This window comes from Ixodes scapularis, unplaced genomic scaffold (genome assembly GCF_016920785.2).
Source record: "Ixodes scapularis isolate PalLabHiFi unplaced genomic scaffold, ASM1692078v2 PGA_scaffold2__306_contigs__length_199485367, whole genome shotgun sequence".
NCBI classification, from domain to species: domain Eukaryota; kingdom Metazoa; phylum Arthropoda; class Arachnida; order Ixodida; family Ixodidae; genus Ixodes; species Ixodes scapularis.
Window position 1 is genome coordinate 197,550,566 of NW_024609857.1, and position 18,279 is coordinate 197,568,844.

Sequence of the window (18,279 nt, forward strand, 5' to 3'; positions counted from 1 at the left end):
AAACGGACATTTTACAGAAACTGTACATTCAAAGGGGTTGACCTCGTTTCCTACAGCTCCGCCAAAGTTTCTTTTTTTCCGTTCGAAAAAAAAAGCAAATTTTATTTTTGCCATTTCAGAAAAAAAAAAGGTGTGTGTGTGTGGGGGGGGGGGGGGGGGGGAGGGGGATGGGTGTCCAGTGGAAAAATAGTAACGGTTAGAAGTAATTTTCATTACTTCAAAAAGTAATGAGATTACTCTTGTGATTACTGCCTAATAAAATTAATCAACTGATTACAAAATTACTCCAAAAAGTAATCGATTACAAGTAATTTGATTACTTGTAATGCTTACTGTTGCAGTCTGTTCCCAGATCGTCCAATCGGTTAGTTTTTTGACCGGTTCTCACCAGCAGTTGAAGGGCACTTCGTCCCCACCGAGATGAAGGTACTGGTCGGGGAACACGTCCACGACTTCCTCGAAGAAGTACTTCAGGAACTGGTAGGTGGTGTTCAGAATCGGATTCATGGGCCCCAACTTGCCATTGGGGGTGCTGCCCTTGTAGCACGGGGTCAGAAGATCAGGAAACGCCGCACCCCACGACTGCGTGTGGCCTGCGGGAACATCAGGCGCCCTTCTCATGCTGGTCGTTTACAGATGCGTCCACATACGACGTTCCGATAGTCTGATGCAGCTTTGGAATGATACCGCGAGTACCTTTTGAAGGAACACGGTATGTCTCATGAAATATTCCGTAAGTGCATGAGAGAACATGCCGTGACACACAATACACACTCACCGAAAGAAAAACCAACCGCAATATCCACGTTGCGAGTCTCATTTTGAGTTAAGATCAAATCCGGAAACGGCTCCTATTTCAAGCCGTACCTCGAAGCATGTTTTTGAATCGCTCAAATGTGTCTCACGACGTGAGTATTGGGCTAATAATTTTTTAGCGACATTTTATTTTGTGATTTACGTATTCTATACACGCACTTTGAAAAATACGATTTTAGGAGGTCAGTGTCCCCTATGGCGCCAAGTGAAGCTCTGTTTTATCTTTCTGTCGAAATATTTACAAAGGTTTAAGGGAATGGTAGTTATTTTATGCAAGTCATACCGGATACGGCCATTGCAGGTGAGAAATCATCAGACGTTCCCATCTCCTTTTATTATCCAAATTTGTACGATCATTAGCAAAACTAAAAAATTGTCAGCTCATTTAATTTTTCACATTGTTCATCAAATCTCTAATTTCTCGCAGATCTCATTTGATTCCACACACAAGGGGTCCTCATTGTGATTCGTGAAGCGCATCCAGCGAAGAGGAAGTACAAATATTGGTTTGACTGGACGAGTGCTCACTGCACCCAGTATCAGAAGAAAATGACGTGCACTCGTTGTCGGTATCTGTTTCGCATTGTCGGCCCTGGGATCTCTCTCTGTGTTAACAGGCCCATCCGGCAAAGGGGGTCGAACTTCGTTGTCCATTGTTGCTGGCCTACGGCAGCCTACGTAGATAATCTAACACCCTGAACTTTGTGATATGACAGGTGTTGCTCACAACCATAAATTCATCTATGCAAAAAACAAATTCTGCGTATATTACAATTATAAGTGGATATAATTAAAAATCAAACTTTTGTTGAGAAAACCAATTGTGATAGGCACCGCTTCATTTGCAAAACATGTATAATTCTAAATATGTTTACTTCGCCATTTGAACTGTCGCCGCAATACCATTAAACAATATACTTTTTTTTATTCTTACACATTTGTTCAAAAAAACGTGAAAACTACACTAATGCGGTTTGTGCAGGTGGGTTACACGGCCAGGCGGATATTATATGAGTGGCTAATCTTTAGGACAGGTCGGCTAATTAATTAAAATTCGTTAATTAACTTATTAATTAGTAGAAATAGACATCTGTTTCCAATAAGAAACTTGCTGAGCGTCATCCAAAACCCCTAAATCAGTCATTTTCAGAAAAACGTTCAGCGCGTGAGAAGCGTAGTAGCGCACTAAACCACTCGTGGAGCAGATACAAGGCTAGCGGTAGCGGTATGGCGCCGGCGCACTTTTTCCGTCTCTTGTCTAACCCCAGCCGTGTACCTGCTCCACGAGTATTAACTTGAGCGCACTACTGCGCTTCTCACGCGCTCAAAGTACTTTTAAAAATTACTGATTTAGGGGTTTTGGATGGCGCTCAGCAAGTTTCTAATTGGAACCATATAAGTATCTATTTCCAGGAATTAAAATGTTAATTAACGAATTTTGATTAATTAGCCGACTTGTCCCAAAGAATAGCCACCCACATAATGTCCGCCTGGCCGTATAACCAACCTGCATAAACCGCATTAGTGTAGCTTTCACGTGTTTTTTTTTGTTAAGGAAATGTGTAAGAATAAAAAAGAACACCCTATATATTAGATTGATCAGTTGTATGCGCCGAGAGAGCGAGGGAGAGGAGGCAACATTGGAACGCTTATTAGAATGATTAGTGGGTAGACCGTAAAGCTATAGCTGCCTTTGTCTCCACTGAATTCGTCAAGCGCGTTCGAATGCGAAAGCCAAATGCCGGATGCCGGCGTTCCAGGTTCCATGGAGCGTTCGACGAGTGCACTGGAGGCCTTTAGGCCTACCCATTAGGCATTCGAATCAGAGCTCGGCGTTCTAACGTCTCCTCGTCTCTCTCACGTTCTCGGTGCACAGGATTCTGTGATATGCCCCAAAGATACTGAGATGACCAAGATGAGGGCGGGGCTCACCGGGAGTGTCGAACTCGGCCAGGACCCGGATGCCCCGGTGCCTGGCTTCCTCAATCACTCTGGCCACGTCCGACGGGCTGTACGTGTGCGTTTCGGGATTGAAGGATCCCTGCAGATCAAGTCGGGAAAAATAGGAATGATCATCATCATAAGATTCAACACGGTGCATAACTTCTTAACGAGGATGGTATTTACTGATATTTTCACATATCAGTCTCACCTCCGCCCGTCCCTGAATATCTAAATCTTTATACGAGCTAGACTGCAATTAAATATGAGCAAACTGGTAGGTTTACATTGCTACATTTCACCGCGTGCTTGGCGGAGATTCTACTTCCGGCCTCCACCGAGCAGTGATGCGGAGTTACCACTCCGGAGTTGGAATGATTCCGGAATCATTCCGCATTTTCACGACCCCGGAATGGAATGGGAATGGAATGGCGGCAACGTTGAGAGGAATGGAATGGGAATGGAATTAGGTGCCTTTTGCCCGGAATGGAATGGGAATGGAATGGGCACAGTTCTCTCTTTTTTTTGTGTCTGTTAACGGTCAGCTAAACCGAGCCAGTCAGCGAGTCAGTAGCTCAGAAATAAAATGGGCGGGAAACTGCTAGCCCGTGTGGAGCCCTAACAGACTTATACGCCAAAAAAAAATGTAATACAAAAAACAAGCGTCAAAGCAAAGAGCAAAAGGAGAAAGGGGGGTAACGTGGCGCCTTTCACGAACGCGCAGGCGTCGGGCTTCGATGGCGTTACACGAGAGCGAAACAAGAAACCAAGCACCAATCAAAAGAAAAGGGAGCGGAAAAGAAACCGCCATGCACAACTCCTCATCGTCCTTCTTGTCATGCTTTTTTGTTGTTGTTGCGACGGTTTCAAGAACGCACGCGCGCGCGCAGACTGATATCTGGGAGTGGAAGCGACTCATAACTCGCAGAGCTCTCACAACTCGTTGACTCGGGCGCCGTCGAAAGATGATCAGGCATTGTTTTCTTATAGTTCGAGGCGCGTTGTTTAGCAGGCAGCCAATCCTGCTGCCTTCCACGTTCATTCGTGCGCACTCCTTTGAAGTGCGAAATGTAGGTTTGCTTCGGCATTAAAACAAAGCGAGATTCACTTCCCTCTTCTCCTCTTGCGCTTTGCCCCGAGGCTTGTTTTTTTTATACTGCATTTGTAGTGTAACTCTGCCTATTACTTGGTCTTTGTTCCGATGCTTGCTTTCTGTGTTATATGTTTTAGTGGGTTGGGGTTACAAGTAAGCTAGGGGATTCCCGCTCATTTTCTTTGACTTTACAGTATGTGCATACTTCGTTTCACCTTGCGATGGACCGCTGCGGACGCTACGAGTCGCCCTAGGAAATCCAGCACCGTGAGCGGGACTGCAGGGTCACGCGACACTCAGAAGGCAGTGGATTGGTTTCGAAGGCTCTCGTGCTGTCTTTTGCGGCCCATCGTATGGTGAAGTAGACTATCGTCACCGCTCTTGGTGTGACCGAACTGACTAGACCTGCAGAAAGATCGTCCCGCGCCAGACGAGGCGCAACCGTTGCTGTGAGGGCAACGGAGAAGGAGAGCTGGGTGATAGCTGCCACTGAGGTTTTGGCTTCCGCGCGTCTCGGCTGTCCGGTCTGCATTCGTGCTCCTTGTCCTGGACCCTATTTGAGGCGGTGAGAAGTCAGTTGGACGGTGTTGCTGAAGAAACACGGGGAATGTCAATTCGAACGGTGCGGTATTGCCCCGTTAGTTGTATCTTGATGTGAAGAGCTTTGTCAACGCTGACTGCCCGACCAGTCGCCACAACGCGAACAACCGACAGCGAGGTAGAAGAACGAATCGGTTGGTACCGTCTGCTGCCTGAACCCGCCACTCGATCAGCGCGAAGAGGAACATCACAATTCGGATGAGGAGACAAGATAATTTAGATCGAGTCATGGCATCGTAAAAGACATCTTTCTACATTAGTCGCGAAGAAAATAAGCAAGCTTCACGCTGAAAGTTGTGCAACGAAACTATAAACGGTGCAATCGGCATATATCATCGAACTTTATTCGCCATCTGAAGAGGAAACACGAGAATGAGTATGCGAAGGGCGGAAAAGGGCAGGCGGACCAGCCAAAAATTGAATATGATAATAAATATCGAGATTCGTAAAGCAAGCGTGAACTTATGCGTTTTAAAACAGGTTTCCTGACATTCTATACTGTCCCTCGTGCTGCGCCGCAGAGGTTGCACTTTATCAGAGGATGTGTTCTTGCCGCTGTGCATGGAGTCGCTTCCAGCAGTGTACTAGCCGTGTTGCTGTATTTGAAGAATACAGTAATATAGCTTATTCCTGCGCCACGCACGAACTGGATATGTTTAAGGTCTTATCAAACAAACACGCTGGTCGCGTATGTCGTAAAAGTCAAATGCAAAAAAAAAGTCAAAGAAAAGAAAAGAAAATGAGTGGATTTAAGTTGTGCTGTTTGTTGCGAGCCACGTGGTCGCGAGACCGATGCCTTAAACAAGCATCGACATATCAAGGGGCTTTCTCGATGTCTATAGTGCATTGTAAATAAACACTTTCTGCCACCAGCGATCCGCTTAGTAAAAATCAGTGCTTTTTTGGGGAATTTAGCTTTTTTTTTAAAATTGTCTCTGCATTTGATAATGTCAGCTTTATACTGCTTATGCCGGCAACAAAATGTAGTTGTCAAGTGCCAATTTTTACGTTTAGGAATTAAAGGAATGGAATGGAACGATTCAGCCATTCCAGAAGTGGGAATGGGCTCAGTGTCTCCATTCCTAGGGATCGAAAGGAATCGAATTATCGAAAACTCTAATTCCCCGGAATGGAATTGGAATGGAATGGGGGTGCCCATTCTGCAACACTGCCACCGAGTACGGATGTGTGTGTCATGAGCTCCGACGGAGCGGTAAAAGCGGCCGCATCAGGCCGTGGTATGTCTGTCTTTGATAACTCTGAAGACTACCCTAACTGCCCACTGGATATGTTGCGACGAACGCTGTATTTTTACACTGTGATGTGAAAGGAGGACCGTATCGCGTGCGAGACATCCGTGACAAGCTGTAGCGGTTGCAAGTGCTAAAAGACCTTGCCTCAGCCGGTCCACATCAGATGAACCACGTTTGTATGCTGAAGCTGCACTCGCAAGCGGCGAAGCAAAGGTTGGCAGACGCGAAGAGGCTGACCATTAAAGGGGGTGGGAGAGTTGCCTCATCATCGACCCGGCGAACACGGCGGTGAAGCTCAAGCTCCACTGGGTACCGCACGACGGTTCCCAACGGTCAGGTTAAGGAGTTGGAGTGCTACGGCAAGGTATCTGAGATCATTAGGGATTTCTTCCGGGAGAAGGGGTTTTAGGCTGTCGGGTTTAACACCCGCAGTTTACGCCTCATCTTCAGGAAAGGCTACACCGTCGACCGCCTCCCCCCCTTCCCCAGATGCGCGTGAAAGGCTGTAAGGTCCTTGTCGTGGTGCCCGGACGCGCTCCGCCCTGCCTTCGCTGCCGTCGTACGGAACACATTCATTGGGACTGCCGCGTCCCCCGCTGCTGCGACTGCCGCCTACGGTCATGAGGCAGAAGAATGCATCAAGACGTACGCCTCGATGGCCTGAGACCGTAAGTTGGAGGATAACTTCGACTACCTGATCGATGACATCGAGGTAGAGGAAGCCGTAGGAGTGCATCCACCAACCGACTTGCTGCCGATGGAACAAGGTGGGCCACTCGAACCCATGGGCGGCGGCAACAGGATGTAGCGCCACAAGCGCGCGGCTTTGAGGTGACGACATGAGGTCAAGACGCACCCCGCATCAAAGCCAAGGGGCACCTGTCCGAGGTGAAAGCGCTTTCCGCCGGCAGACATTCTGCAGCGGCGAACAGCCATCCTGGCGGTAAAGTTCCATACGCACATTCGCGTTTGAACGCGTTTGAGTGCGTTGCGGAGTCCTTGCGGCCAGGCGCGGTCGCTTGCGGAGCGACGCGCTCCTTCCCGCAACGCTCGGTAGCGCGACGCAAGCGAGTAGAGACTCGCTCAACTTTCCGAAGCGTTGCGGTGCGTTCGGGTGCGTTCGACCAATCAGAAGCCGAAAGAGAAGAGGGGGTGACGTGTTCACTCGCCCCACCCGGCCGACTCGCCGAGACGGATCCGGTTTGCCGGTCGCAGTGCTTGCTTTTTCTTTTTGGGGAGCGGTGGGGAGTATGGGACTGTATTTTCCAAGGTTGCGATGGTTCAAGCTTGACAAAACGTCGGGGAAGCCGGCGAGATTCTCCCAAGATCGAACACTTCGACGCTGTCGCCGTGCGCCGCCATGTTGCCTTGGATTTCGCTTACTATTGGTGAGCCCCTAGCGACGATAGCGCGTTCTTATTGGCTCTTGACTGCGGTTGACTGCGTGTCAACGCAACTGTGCGTACAAGTTTGGCGCAAGGAGTCTTCGCAACGCAACGCGCCCGCTTGCCGCTATGAAACGCACCGCGCTCAAACGCGAATGTGCGTATGGGCCTTAAGAGCAGAGTCGCAGGAGCGGAAGACGAACAGGACTCCAAAATGAACGTCGGCCAAACGGTAGAGCGACCGAGGGAGCCAGCGGCAACGCCTGATGGTACTGGCGATGCGGCCAACCAAGCGTGGCGTACGCTTGGACCGCTCGGATCGAAGAAAAATCGGGTCGCGGTGAAGCCGCGTATCCTGGTGGATGATTGCCGGAGGCAAGACTCTGTGAGTGGACTCGGTTCCTACGATATTGCGAATGTACGGTTCCTTTTTGTTAGCGTTTGCTTTCTAGTGCGCGTGCGGTTTAATTTTTTTTCTGCGAGCCTACCTTGTCTTTTGTCTAGCCTCCCACTTAATCGTTGCTGAACCTGGAACGATCACTACGTGTGGGCACGTTAGACGTGCCAGGCTTCTGTGCCAAACGTCGTCAATTCCGGGTCAATCGCTTATTTATAAAGACCTGGACGTGGTCGCGGTTTAAGAAACGAATAGGGAGAGCGAGGCCCAGACAAAGAATATGGTGTGCCTTTTTCAAGGGAGGTACGACGTGTCCGTGTGCCGCGCTAAGGGGGCGTCGGGGGGTGTCTTTTATTTCTAGAAATGTGTATTGGGACCGTTGATCAAGAGATTAGCTGCGATGCGAACCGACTTGTGTTGTGTGATTTTGTTATCTCTCCTTTCAAGTCTCGTATTTTGTGCATATATGCCCCTACAAAAGTGGTGGAAAGTGTAGTTTTTATTTTACAGAAATATCCTTTCGATTTTTGTTTGGGGATTTTAATTGTATTTGTTTGCCCCAAGACAGATCGAACGGCGCGCGTTATAGAAATGCACGTTTAGCTTTGTGAAAAAATATGGCTCGATCGATGTGAATTAGAGAACGTAGTTCACTGCCATTGTCTCCTGTCTACTCACAAAGCCTGGCAGTTCGACGACCGAGCCATAGAGTGCCCGGTGGCAGATTTGGAGCATGAGGATCCGGTCGCACAGAGCGTTTCTCGGGGAACCTGGTCGTCAGCGGACAGTTTTTGCAGCGGCAAGGACCCGAAACATGGTTGCCGAACTCGACGAGAAAAGAAGCGTGAGAAACGCGAGGCGCACTAGAGGACATTCCATCGCTCAGGAGAAGTGTGTTTCGGCGTCTCGCACCAACCCGCTCTACCCGTTCACTTTCGGCGTCTCGTGGCGATCTTCCAGGCTTTGTCAGTACAGAGGAGGCTATGTGACTGCGCGTGGAATGCATGTAGAGTACACGCAGTTACAGGGCACGAGTCACGCGCCATTAGACAGGGCTTACGTTTCCCTCGAACGTATGAGCGCTTGTAAGCAATATTCAGTCGACCCCGTGTCATTCACTAATCATTTCCTTGCTTCTTTTTTATTTGTTATTCTAAAGGAGCACCGAAGAGGTTCGTTTGGGATCTATGCAAATATAATATGAAGCTTCCAGATAATGAGCATTCTTGAATTTCGGTGCGTTACAAGCCGTAAGAATTCGCCCAAGGGGAAGAGGTTGGTGTTAATTGAGAACTGTTTAAACAGGAAATCAGAATGATAGCCACAGAACGATCGAGTGTACACACTAAGCATTGTAACACCCATAATCGTGTAAAAAGGGTGTAATAAGGGTGTAAGATAGGCAAAACATCCTTTTAAACTCTTTTTACACAATTTCTGAATACTGGTGAGCGTAAAAAGAGTGTGCTGAAGTTTTACATCCCTTTTAACGCCCCACTTGTAGCGATGGTGTCTGAAATCGTGTAAAAAGGGTGTATGGGCGAATTTTGCGCCCTTCATTCACACGGTGTGAAAGGGGTGTAATGGTGATGCTGTCAAATACACCCATGATTTGATAGCCGTTTATGTTTATTGCTTTGGTGAAACTGTTGCTGATGTACGGCTGTACAAACATCGAGTACAATTAATCGCCACACGAAGTCACGCATGATTAGAAGGTGCTATACTCCGTTTGTCCTTATGTTGTACCGCAGCGAAGGCTAGAAGCGCGATTTCATAGCGCTGGGAGCTGTCCTTGGTGCACGAGAGCTGGTGCTGCAGAGATGTGCCCTAGAGCAAAGAGCTCGCGCTTGTAGCCTTTCCTGCGGTACAAAACAAGGTGAAACAGAGTATAGATAATAGTTTTTGCAACTCCAACTGAACTCTCCGTCCGACACGAGCCGAAAAATTACGTATCGCGCGTGAATCAGTTTTATCAGTTCAACTTCGATTAAAAAAAATCATCTCCGCTCGCAAAAAATGAACGAAGGCGTGTAAATATGCAACCCCAGGCAGCAGACAGTATTGCGCCGTTATGGAATTAAATGGGAAAGATCATGCCGATACCATTTTTGGTCTCGCCAATATCAGTGAAAAATGGAAGGGGTCGCGCCGACGTCATCCTGACGTACCGTACGCGGCGCCGTTTTTGGTTAGAGTTTCAAGAGATTTTCCTTCGTGAATCGGCTATGTCGGCGAAGTTTTTCTATTTCTTGACTGCCCAAAAATCCCATGTCGAAAACGAAAACAAGACAAGATTAAGCAAAACGGAATCGGAATCTGCTTACCTTTAACCTGAGAAAGACCTCCTGCGCTGGAGCCCTGAACAAACTGTGGCGCCCCTCATTTCGGGTATTACAAACTCACCTAAATGGGTTTGGCACTACTTATATACCTTCACTGAGATTTTATTTATGAGTGTAGTTCTGAAGACACAATGCCGCAAGACAATCGAAAGTGCCGGATTCATGACACCCTCTTATCTCTGTGTGGTGACACCAAAATATCTAGCGTCTCGACGCTTTTTTTTTCGGCTTTTCTTTGGTACACGTGAAACCGAGTGCTTCGACGGCGTTCAAATTTGTTTTTTGTACTTATTTTGTGGATCTCGCTGTCCACAGCAGAGCATGCGCTTCTACATGAGTGGCAGTTTGATACGCCCAAGGTTGTACTACTCAAAGCAAGTCCTGACGAGTTCAATTTCGCGACCTTCCCTGGGCAATGCAAGTGGAAATACAAAGCAGCGCAGGAAGATCAGCTGCTTTGTCAAACCCCCTTTGACCTCGTCCTCTCATAGCCTTCACGCCTTCTTTGTGTCTTCGTGGGGCTCTGAGCGAGTGCGAAGGCCGCTTCTAGTAAATCAGAGGGGATGCGTGAAACACGTGACAGCTCTCCGTAGCACAAAAACGCTTGGACGAAACTTTTGTCACGTGACTCGCTCTGACGCGCTGATGGGCTACTGGGGCCGTAGTCTTTGCCTTATGCCAAGGTATGGCGAGTTGCGGAATCCACGTAGGTCCGGCTTACAAAAAAAAAAATGGGGGGGGGGGGGGGCGCCCGTTAGGCGTCAGTGTTCTCCTGTTTTTCGGGCGTTCCAGTGGCGACCGTGATTTTTCGTTGTGAACGGCAGGAATACATCCAGGCCAACTTTTCGGTAATGGTCGTTTATTTCGTCGGAGTCAATGGAATTATTGTGCAGTGTTTGTTGGACGCGTTTCGACGAAGAGCTGCTCATCGGCGGCCGCAAGACTTCCGTTGAATGTGATCAACCGCCTTCATCCTCGACATTGTCTTTGTGGATTGTTCTGTGCTGCCTGGGTCGGATTATGCATCTATCACGGATTACATGAGATCGCTGTTTTATTTGTAAGTACTCTGCAAGCATGCTTCTGATAGTAGTCCTGCTTCCGTCTCAATAGGCCATTTCTCTGTTCACAAGCATGAACTGCCGCTTACGTCCCAAGTAATTCGCGGTCGTTCCATCTTTGCGAGCCTTTCAGTTTTGGTTACGTCACCGGTGCTAGAAAGGATAAATGCCACAAGAAAAGTAAATTTGGAGATTTAACAAGGGCCTTTGGTTGTACCATTTAGAGAGGTTATGAAACAATATCCTGTTGGAATGTTCACAACCTTACACGACTGGACCGCCACTGGTTCAGAAGCGTTTTGGTCGTGGTGAAATTCCCAGGATAAAAGGGAACTATATTTCTTTCAGTTTTGCCTTCGCCAAGCTTGATGACGTGCGCGTGAACGTAGTTTTGCCCTTTGGCAACCTTTCAATTGCATGCACTTTCCCGCATAAGCAGAGACATGGTTGCGGCCAGATAACATGCTTGTAATCGTCTATAGAAAATTTAGTAGAACCCGGTAGATCCTTAATCGAAAAATAAAAAGTGAACTAGGCATGTTTTGACTGATTTGCAGTAATTTTTTCATGCACTCTTTTGCTTCCCTTTCTGGCGGCGGTACACCCAATTTAGAGGGCATGCTGCGCAGCCATAGGCATTGACTACGGGGACGCATCGGGGCTCGGCCCCCCTAGTAAACCCCCCCCCCCCCCCGGGCCGGGCCATGATCCTTACCGAGACGCTGTTTACGTGCCATGTAACAATTAATGCTGATTCCTGGGCGAGTAGGTACTGAAACTTGGAGAACCATAATAGCGTTTCCTACTCTTCGTCCCTGTCGTGAAGAGCTATTATGTTCTCCAAGACCATGTAACGAGTTTCTAGTAGTGACATGTAAACAAAATATTTCCCACGTTGCCTTTATTGACAAAATACATGAAAAATGCAATCCCAGCGTGCTTTCGGAAGGGGGAGGGGGGGGGTGCTTTTCCGCTTGCGCGGAAAATGACCCCCCCCCCCCCCCGGGAAAAAAGAAAGTCTACGCCCCTGGCAGTCATAAAACCCTAATATAAAGGTGTACAGTGGAACCACACCTTAATTTAAGGGTGTTCGGAATAACGCCGTCGCTTAGGGGTGTTAGGAATAATGCCCTTTTCTTTGGGGCGTTTCGCTACACCAACAAAGGTGCTAGTTATAGAACAAGCCATTTACACCCTCAAGGGTGTCTAGATGTTTAGTGTGTATTGAAGCATGAAGGAAAAAAGAGTACAAATGAACTAAATGTCCTGCTTCAGACGTTAATCCAAGAAGAACGCCACTCGCTTTGTATTTTTGCGCACGATATTATCAGTATTAAATTGCGCTTAGAATTTCTGGACACCGAAAAATATAAGGGGGCCATGGTGCGAGCGCGATGGAAGCGGTTGTAACTCGGGGAGTTTTCCACTCATAGGGCTATCGGGGCGGAACGATTATATGCGAGTGTAAATGAGATAGGCGAGATTTCGTATCAAGGGGTTCTGTTTGGAGATAATGATTTCCAAATATGGACAAAGGGACAAAGGGGCAGAGAACAACGACGTTGTTGTCCGTCCCTTTGTCCCTTCCTCATATTTAGTACCTTAATAACACGCTCGTCCTTTACATAAGGATTTCACCGAACGCGCGTATCAGGAGTTCTATAAACAACTTTTTAGTTACCGCGCGCTCAAAAAGAAAAGCTTTCGAAGCGTTTATTTACCGTTTATGCCAAGACTGGATGACGGCATAAAGGAAAAGCTAGAAGAGCCCATATCGTTGGCACACACGCGCCATCGACCATTTAAAACTGATAGTTCGGGCGCTGGTTTCTTTAATACGTTAAAGGGCAAGCTTGCCCTCTTTTTGCACCAAGTAACTTCCGGAGCGTGTCGTGTAAAAGTTTTGCCTCCTTCATTTTTGTGCACTCAGACGATTTTTGTGCCGAAAGATGATGATTCCGTGATACTCCGTAATGTAAGGAGCGTATCGCCCAATTACTTTGTTAAAATGTGGATTATAAAATTGCGATAAAAGTATTAGCAGAGCGAATGCAAAATGTTATGAGGGTTATTGTCTGCCCGCACCAGACTTGTAATGTCAGATGACGAGGTCTCGTTACAAATATCCATGTGGCAAGGAGCATTCTGAAATGTTGTGGTAGTATAGAACGGAGAGTCGCTATAGTACAGGTCTACTTGGAAAACGCCTTCGACCGTGTGTCACACAATGTTATTGTTTTCTATTTTAGACCGCGTAATCGTTGGTTGAGTTCTGTGTGAGGAAATACGTAAGGCACACCAAAATTGCGCCATTCGTTTTGCTGTGACCAGATATGTGAGTGAGCGTTTTTTTTTTCTTCTGTGAGACAAGGATGTTCACCCTCGAAAATATGAGACAAGGATGATCACTTTCGCTTCAGCGTTTTTGTATTTTTCTTGAACCTTTTCTTTTAATACATTCTTCGTAGTAGTTACGTTAGAGGTTTTAATTCACAATCTACTGAAGCGCGGATTTTGGCATACGCGGATGATGTCGCGATTTTTCGCGTCGACCAAGAAAGCCTAAAGAAAGCCGTAGAGTTTTCAGAGCGGTTTTGCCAACATACGTGTAGCGCCGTTAACTTTGAAGGGTGTTTAGGCATTTGGCAAGGCGATTGGCCTTCCGGCGGAATCTGTTTGAATGCGTTATCTCGTTATCTTGGTGTATTTTTAGATCACTGCCGCGATACTGATGAGTATTGGCGTAATGAAACTGAGGCTTTGCGCGCAAAGGCGAACAAGTGGGGAGGTAATGGGTTATCCATTTTACTCGCTCATCTGTGTGTAACACGTTTCTTGCAGCAAAAACTTAGTACGTGTTACTGGTGTTACATTGCTCACGTATCAACATTCAACGCATCCATCCTGTGTTCGCGGTTTTTATTTAGTATGGGGGAAGGCGAGCCAATCCAGTCTTTTTCGACGAGTCAGTGTTGGTGGTCTGGGCTTTTCGCGTCTGTTCGTAAGCAGATTTATTTTATTCAGCAGATTTATTTTTATTCGGGACCAGAAAGACCCATTTTCAAGCACGGTCATTCAGACAAGGCAACACGGCTTTCTGAGTTTATTGTTTCGCCCAACGTAACTTTGAATGGTTGCGTACGCGGGTATCTAAAAGAAGTCATTGGCGCCTATCAATTTTTAACAACGCGGTTTTCTTTAGACTACTTGTCCAAAGCTTCACGTAAATGGCTGACGAAAGATGGGATAAATATGCCTTTTCCCATACCATTGTACTGTACATTGTAGAGTGAGGGCTCAGGGCAAGACGTGTTGAAACGAGTGAAGAGATTAATGGTCATCCCCCAAACGCAAAAACTTTTTTTTTTAAATCTTGCATAGCCGAACATCGCCCATCAAAGCTTGACTCGCTGAAAAGGGAGCACCCCTTGCTTGTATAGACACCTCTATACCTTGTAAAAAAAAGGAAGTTCTCGAACACGTTTTTTAGACTGCTGAGATGCAGTATTCTTTTGGGACGTGCTGCAAAGAACTCTCAGCAAGGACCTCCCACTTGCACCCCAAGGAATTCGGTTTTTACCTGTTGAAAAGTACGACGGTGTATCCCTAGACACGATCATGCTGTTGGGCCTTCACAGTTTATGGGTGTGCTGCTTGGCAGTCAATAATGTAGATATATATGTGCGTTATGTGCACAGATATTTCGTTCAGCACGTGTGCTGAACATTAGAATTAACACACTTTTTAATATGAACAAGTTTCAGTGGACACAAAACTTGTGTTGAGATTAAGGTTGTTCCTACAGACTTTAGGAACCACCCCAGAAACCGAAGCGCGCGCTCTTTGCAAACTGGTGTTTTTTAACGACATTGACCCTTGTGTTCCAAGTTCATCTGAGCCGACAAAAAAAAATTAACAGCGAAGTTTCTTTTTGTATACTGCACTTTAGTTAAAAGACAAGCGAGATAAGATTTAACATGAAGCTTTAGCCTACTAAAACTTGTTCATATGAAAACCGGCTGTAGATTCCACTGTTCACCAAATAGTGCGACCAAATACACACACATTGATGAAGGAAATAAAGAAAACGACATCCCTATTAACCCTTTTCAACCCTAAATAATTTGAGGAATTTATACAATGTTGCTCTGTTGCCTGACTGATGCATATGCATATTTTATTTGACAGAGAAGCAGCCACGACGTCCTGCCATTTTTAAGTTGATGGTGGTCACCACTGAAATAAGTGGTCGTCTTTGAGCAGCTATTATTTAGTTTGTGAGCAAGTTAATACAATATTTTGTTTGAAGCATAAATATATATTTGCACAGCAGCTTGATGTGGCAAACAACAACAAAAAAAGTAATTAGAGACTGGAATTGCTGCGACTACGTGCCACGAGACCATTTCATCTGCAGGACGTTTATATTGGCCATGGATTTACGGAAGTATAATGCAGATATAGTTCAGTGACTTCGATCACCCAAATATAGTGGGGACACCTTATTCAATCATGCTTATAGGCTATTACTCAAGCTTTGTAGTCGAATTGAGATACTTGAACCAAACTGAAGCACCCAGCCTAAGCCAAGGTTTAGCCAAATTGGAGCGTTGAGGCCGAACTGGGGATTCAGCCAAATTGGCCATTCAGCAAATTTGGAGCCTTCTGGCTGCATTGAAAATTCTAGAAAAATTTATCCGTTAGCCAAATAGACACCTCTGCCGGATTGATACGCGATCAGAGTATATTATTTTGCTTGAGAGTTGTTTGGAAGCTACGAGGTTTAGTGTAAGCAGAAGAGCCTATGAGCTACGAAGCATATGATAATATACACAAGTGGCTATACAAACCTGCTTGGGCAGGACTAACTTACTCTTCCTCTTTTCTTTTTCTTTTTTTTTTTTACTCTTACAGAGTACCATATGTCTATAAGACGCTGCCAAATCCGTTCAGGCGGAAGTTCGAGCGGCGGTCACTTGAAGATATTTTTGTAAGTCATGATGCTGGCACCATTTCTATAGAAAGGTTTCATATTTAATATTTTGACCAAAAACAACCACTATGTTTTTTGTTTAAGGAACCAGCAGAAATAATGCGATAAGCAAGAAGCACAATGCAGACACCCGCAGAGAAAAGAAAAACATACTAGTAATAACATACAAATAACTATACCTCATGCTGCGAGGCAAGCACAAGATTTTCTACTGATGAAGAAAACTTATAGCAACCTTCATATTAAACACTGAGAAGTGGCAGTAGTCCAAGTCGTGTTGCCAGTAGTATACTCCTGTGTTTACCGTTATAGTATTGAAATATTACTGACAACGCCAGTTTTTAACAATGCCGCAGTTCTCAGAAGGGTCAGAAATGAAGTCGAAAGGGCGAAATAGAGAGCACTTACGAAGTCGCTGAGTCCGGGGAACGTCCTGCTGACGAAGGGGAAGGACTGATCGTCCACAATATGCCAATGAAGCACGTTCATTTTGTTGTAAGCCATCGCGTCCTGCAACATGCACAGAAGTATGTGAAATGAAATCCTTGCACACTCGTTTCCCCTTGCGGGAGGGTTTATCTGAGAGGAGTTAACGCGTGAAGCTTTCTTTTTATACTTTTGGCTTGAGCACACGCCAACTTCACTTGTGGACCGGGACGTTTGCTCTGTAATGCGATTAATAACCAGTGCCCTCAAAATTAGCTGTGAGGTAATATCTTATAATCATTCCTCCTTGTCCAACGAATGAATGACCAAGACTACTCCTACTGGGGGACAGAGCCTGCTACCTTAATCCTCTTTTTCCAATGCTATAATTATATTTTTTTCAGGAATGTAATGAAAACCCCATGATGTTTGCCTGATTGCCACAAGCAAATTACGGGAATACTTTAAGCAACTACTGTATTGCATCAAAAACTGCCTAAAAATGCGGGCATTATTTGCTAATTTCCCCTTTACTGTGCTTCGTCTTTTCTTGTGCTCTAGAAATGCGTGGTCTTATAAAAACATGGGGAATTTTTTTCTTTTAAATTGTAAAATACTTTTGAAGTGTGCTGAGGGAGTCCTAGAATTTTGTATGTTCGAACTTTAATAAACACATTTGAGCGCTAGATGACAGTATCGAATACACCTAGTTATTAATGATGCGTGAGCTCAGAGTACAGCACAAATAAAAAAAAAATGAAAGACGTTTACAAATTCCCACAACGCGAAATTAGAGTGCAGCTCTTGAGTAGGAGGAGCGAAAGATACCGAGAGGAGGGTATGCCCCTCCCCCTCCTCCATACCCTCCAATCCTCCCACAGTTTCCCCGCTACATTTAGCTGAAAAATTTACGCCACGTGACCTCAACAGCAATTCAATTACCCGCAAAATTTATCGGGGAATCGAACTGCTGTTGAGGTCACGGGCGTTCATTTTATCGCTAAATTTAGCGGAAAAACTGAATTTGTTCATAGGTTTCGTGACACCAAGTAATTTTACGCCATTTTCCCCGCTCAATTTAGCGGGGAAACTGAATCGGTGTTGAGGTCACGCGACGACTATTTTTCCCCTAAATTTAGCGCGGTTACACCAACGGCGACGCCAGGAAACCCGAAAGCAGGGGCCCAAGAGGTGCGCTCTAAAAATGTGGAGCACTACACTCCCACCAAAACAGACGTTAAATTCAGACTAGTATTGTTTTATATGCATAAAACACTTCAAGAAATATAACGGAAGTAGAAAATAACCCGTATGGTAAGATGTTTTATTGAAACACTATTTTGATAAGGGCCGATCAAAATATGCGTTTTGGGTCAAAGTTGAATTTCGACATCCTACAGGCAAATCCGACCAGGGGCGTCTGGCACTTTTTAGCAGAGAATTAATTTTGGCCACTTCTTTTGGCACCGAAATATAGATTACACGGCCCCCTCTCCGCAATAAGCCTTGGTCATATTGCGAGCACCTCGGCGTGGATAATTCGTCTCGGGTATCTGGCTCCTTTCCTCTCTGTAGAATTGAAATGGCCAAAACTATTCATCGTAATGATAGAGGAAACCCTAGGGGGTACCTTAAATAAATGAAGCCCTAAGGCTGTTGTAGTCTAGACGCGTCACTAGGCCTACCGCGTTTTCGTGGATATTCACTAAGCCAGGAAATAAGGTTCCCAGTGAACGTTCGTTCTTTCTAAGCTGCAGTGTGCGTCTTCAATATGAGTCCGCCGTATCGACGTAATAACGTCTCCAGGTCAAGCCCCATAAAATATATTTCGCTTTACATTCACTAACTATCATCGGTTTGGCAGCGCAACAAATTGGCTAGAACCTGCCCAATTTTCCGCCACGTCGATACCTGTATCGCTTGCGTTTACTTAAAAAAACATATATACCATACTCCTGCTTGGCGGGAC

General features: G+C 46.0%; 1 protein-coding gene across 1 annotated transcript in view; it reads right to left on the reverse strand.

The window, feature by feature from the left end:
* The window catches only part of LOC8028558 (beta-hexosaminidase subunit alpha), a 108,929-nt gene that overhangs the window by 43,633 nt on the left and 47,017 nt on the right, over nucleotides 1-18,279 (reverse strand). Inside the window, exons 5-7 of the mRNA XM_040208928.2 lie at nucleotides 16,293-16,394; nucleotides 2,749-2,857; nucleotides 389-593 (exon numbers count right to left, since the gene is read on the reverse strand). Of these exons, the coding sequence (XP_040064862.1) occupies nucleotides 389-593; nucleotides 2,749-2,857; nucleotides 16,293-16,394 (416 nt within the window). The remainder of the gene's footprint in view (nucleotides 1-388; nucleotides 594-2,748; nucleotides 2,858-16,292; nucleotides 16,395-18,279) is intronic.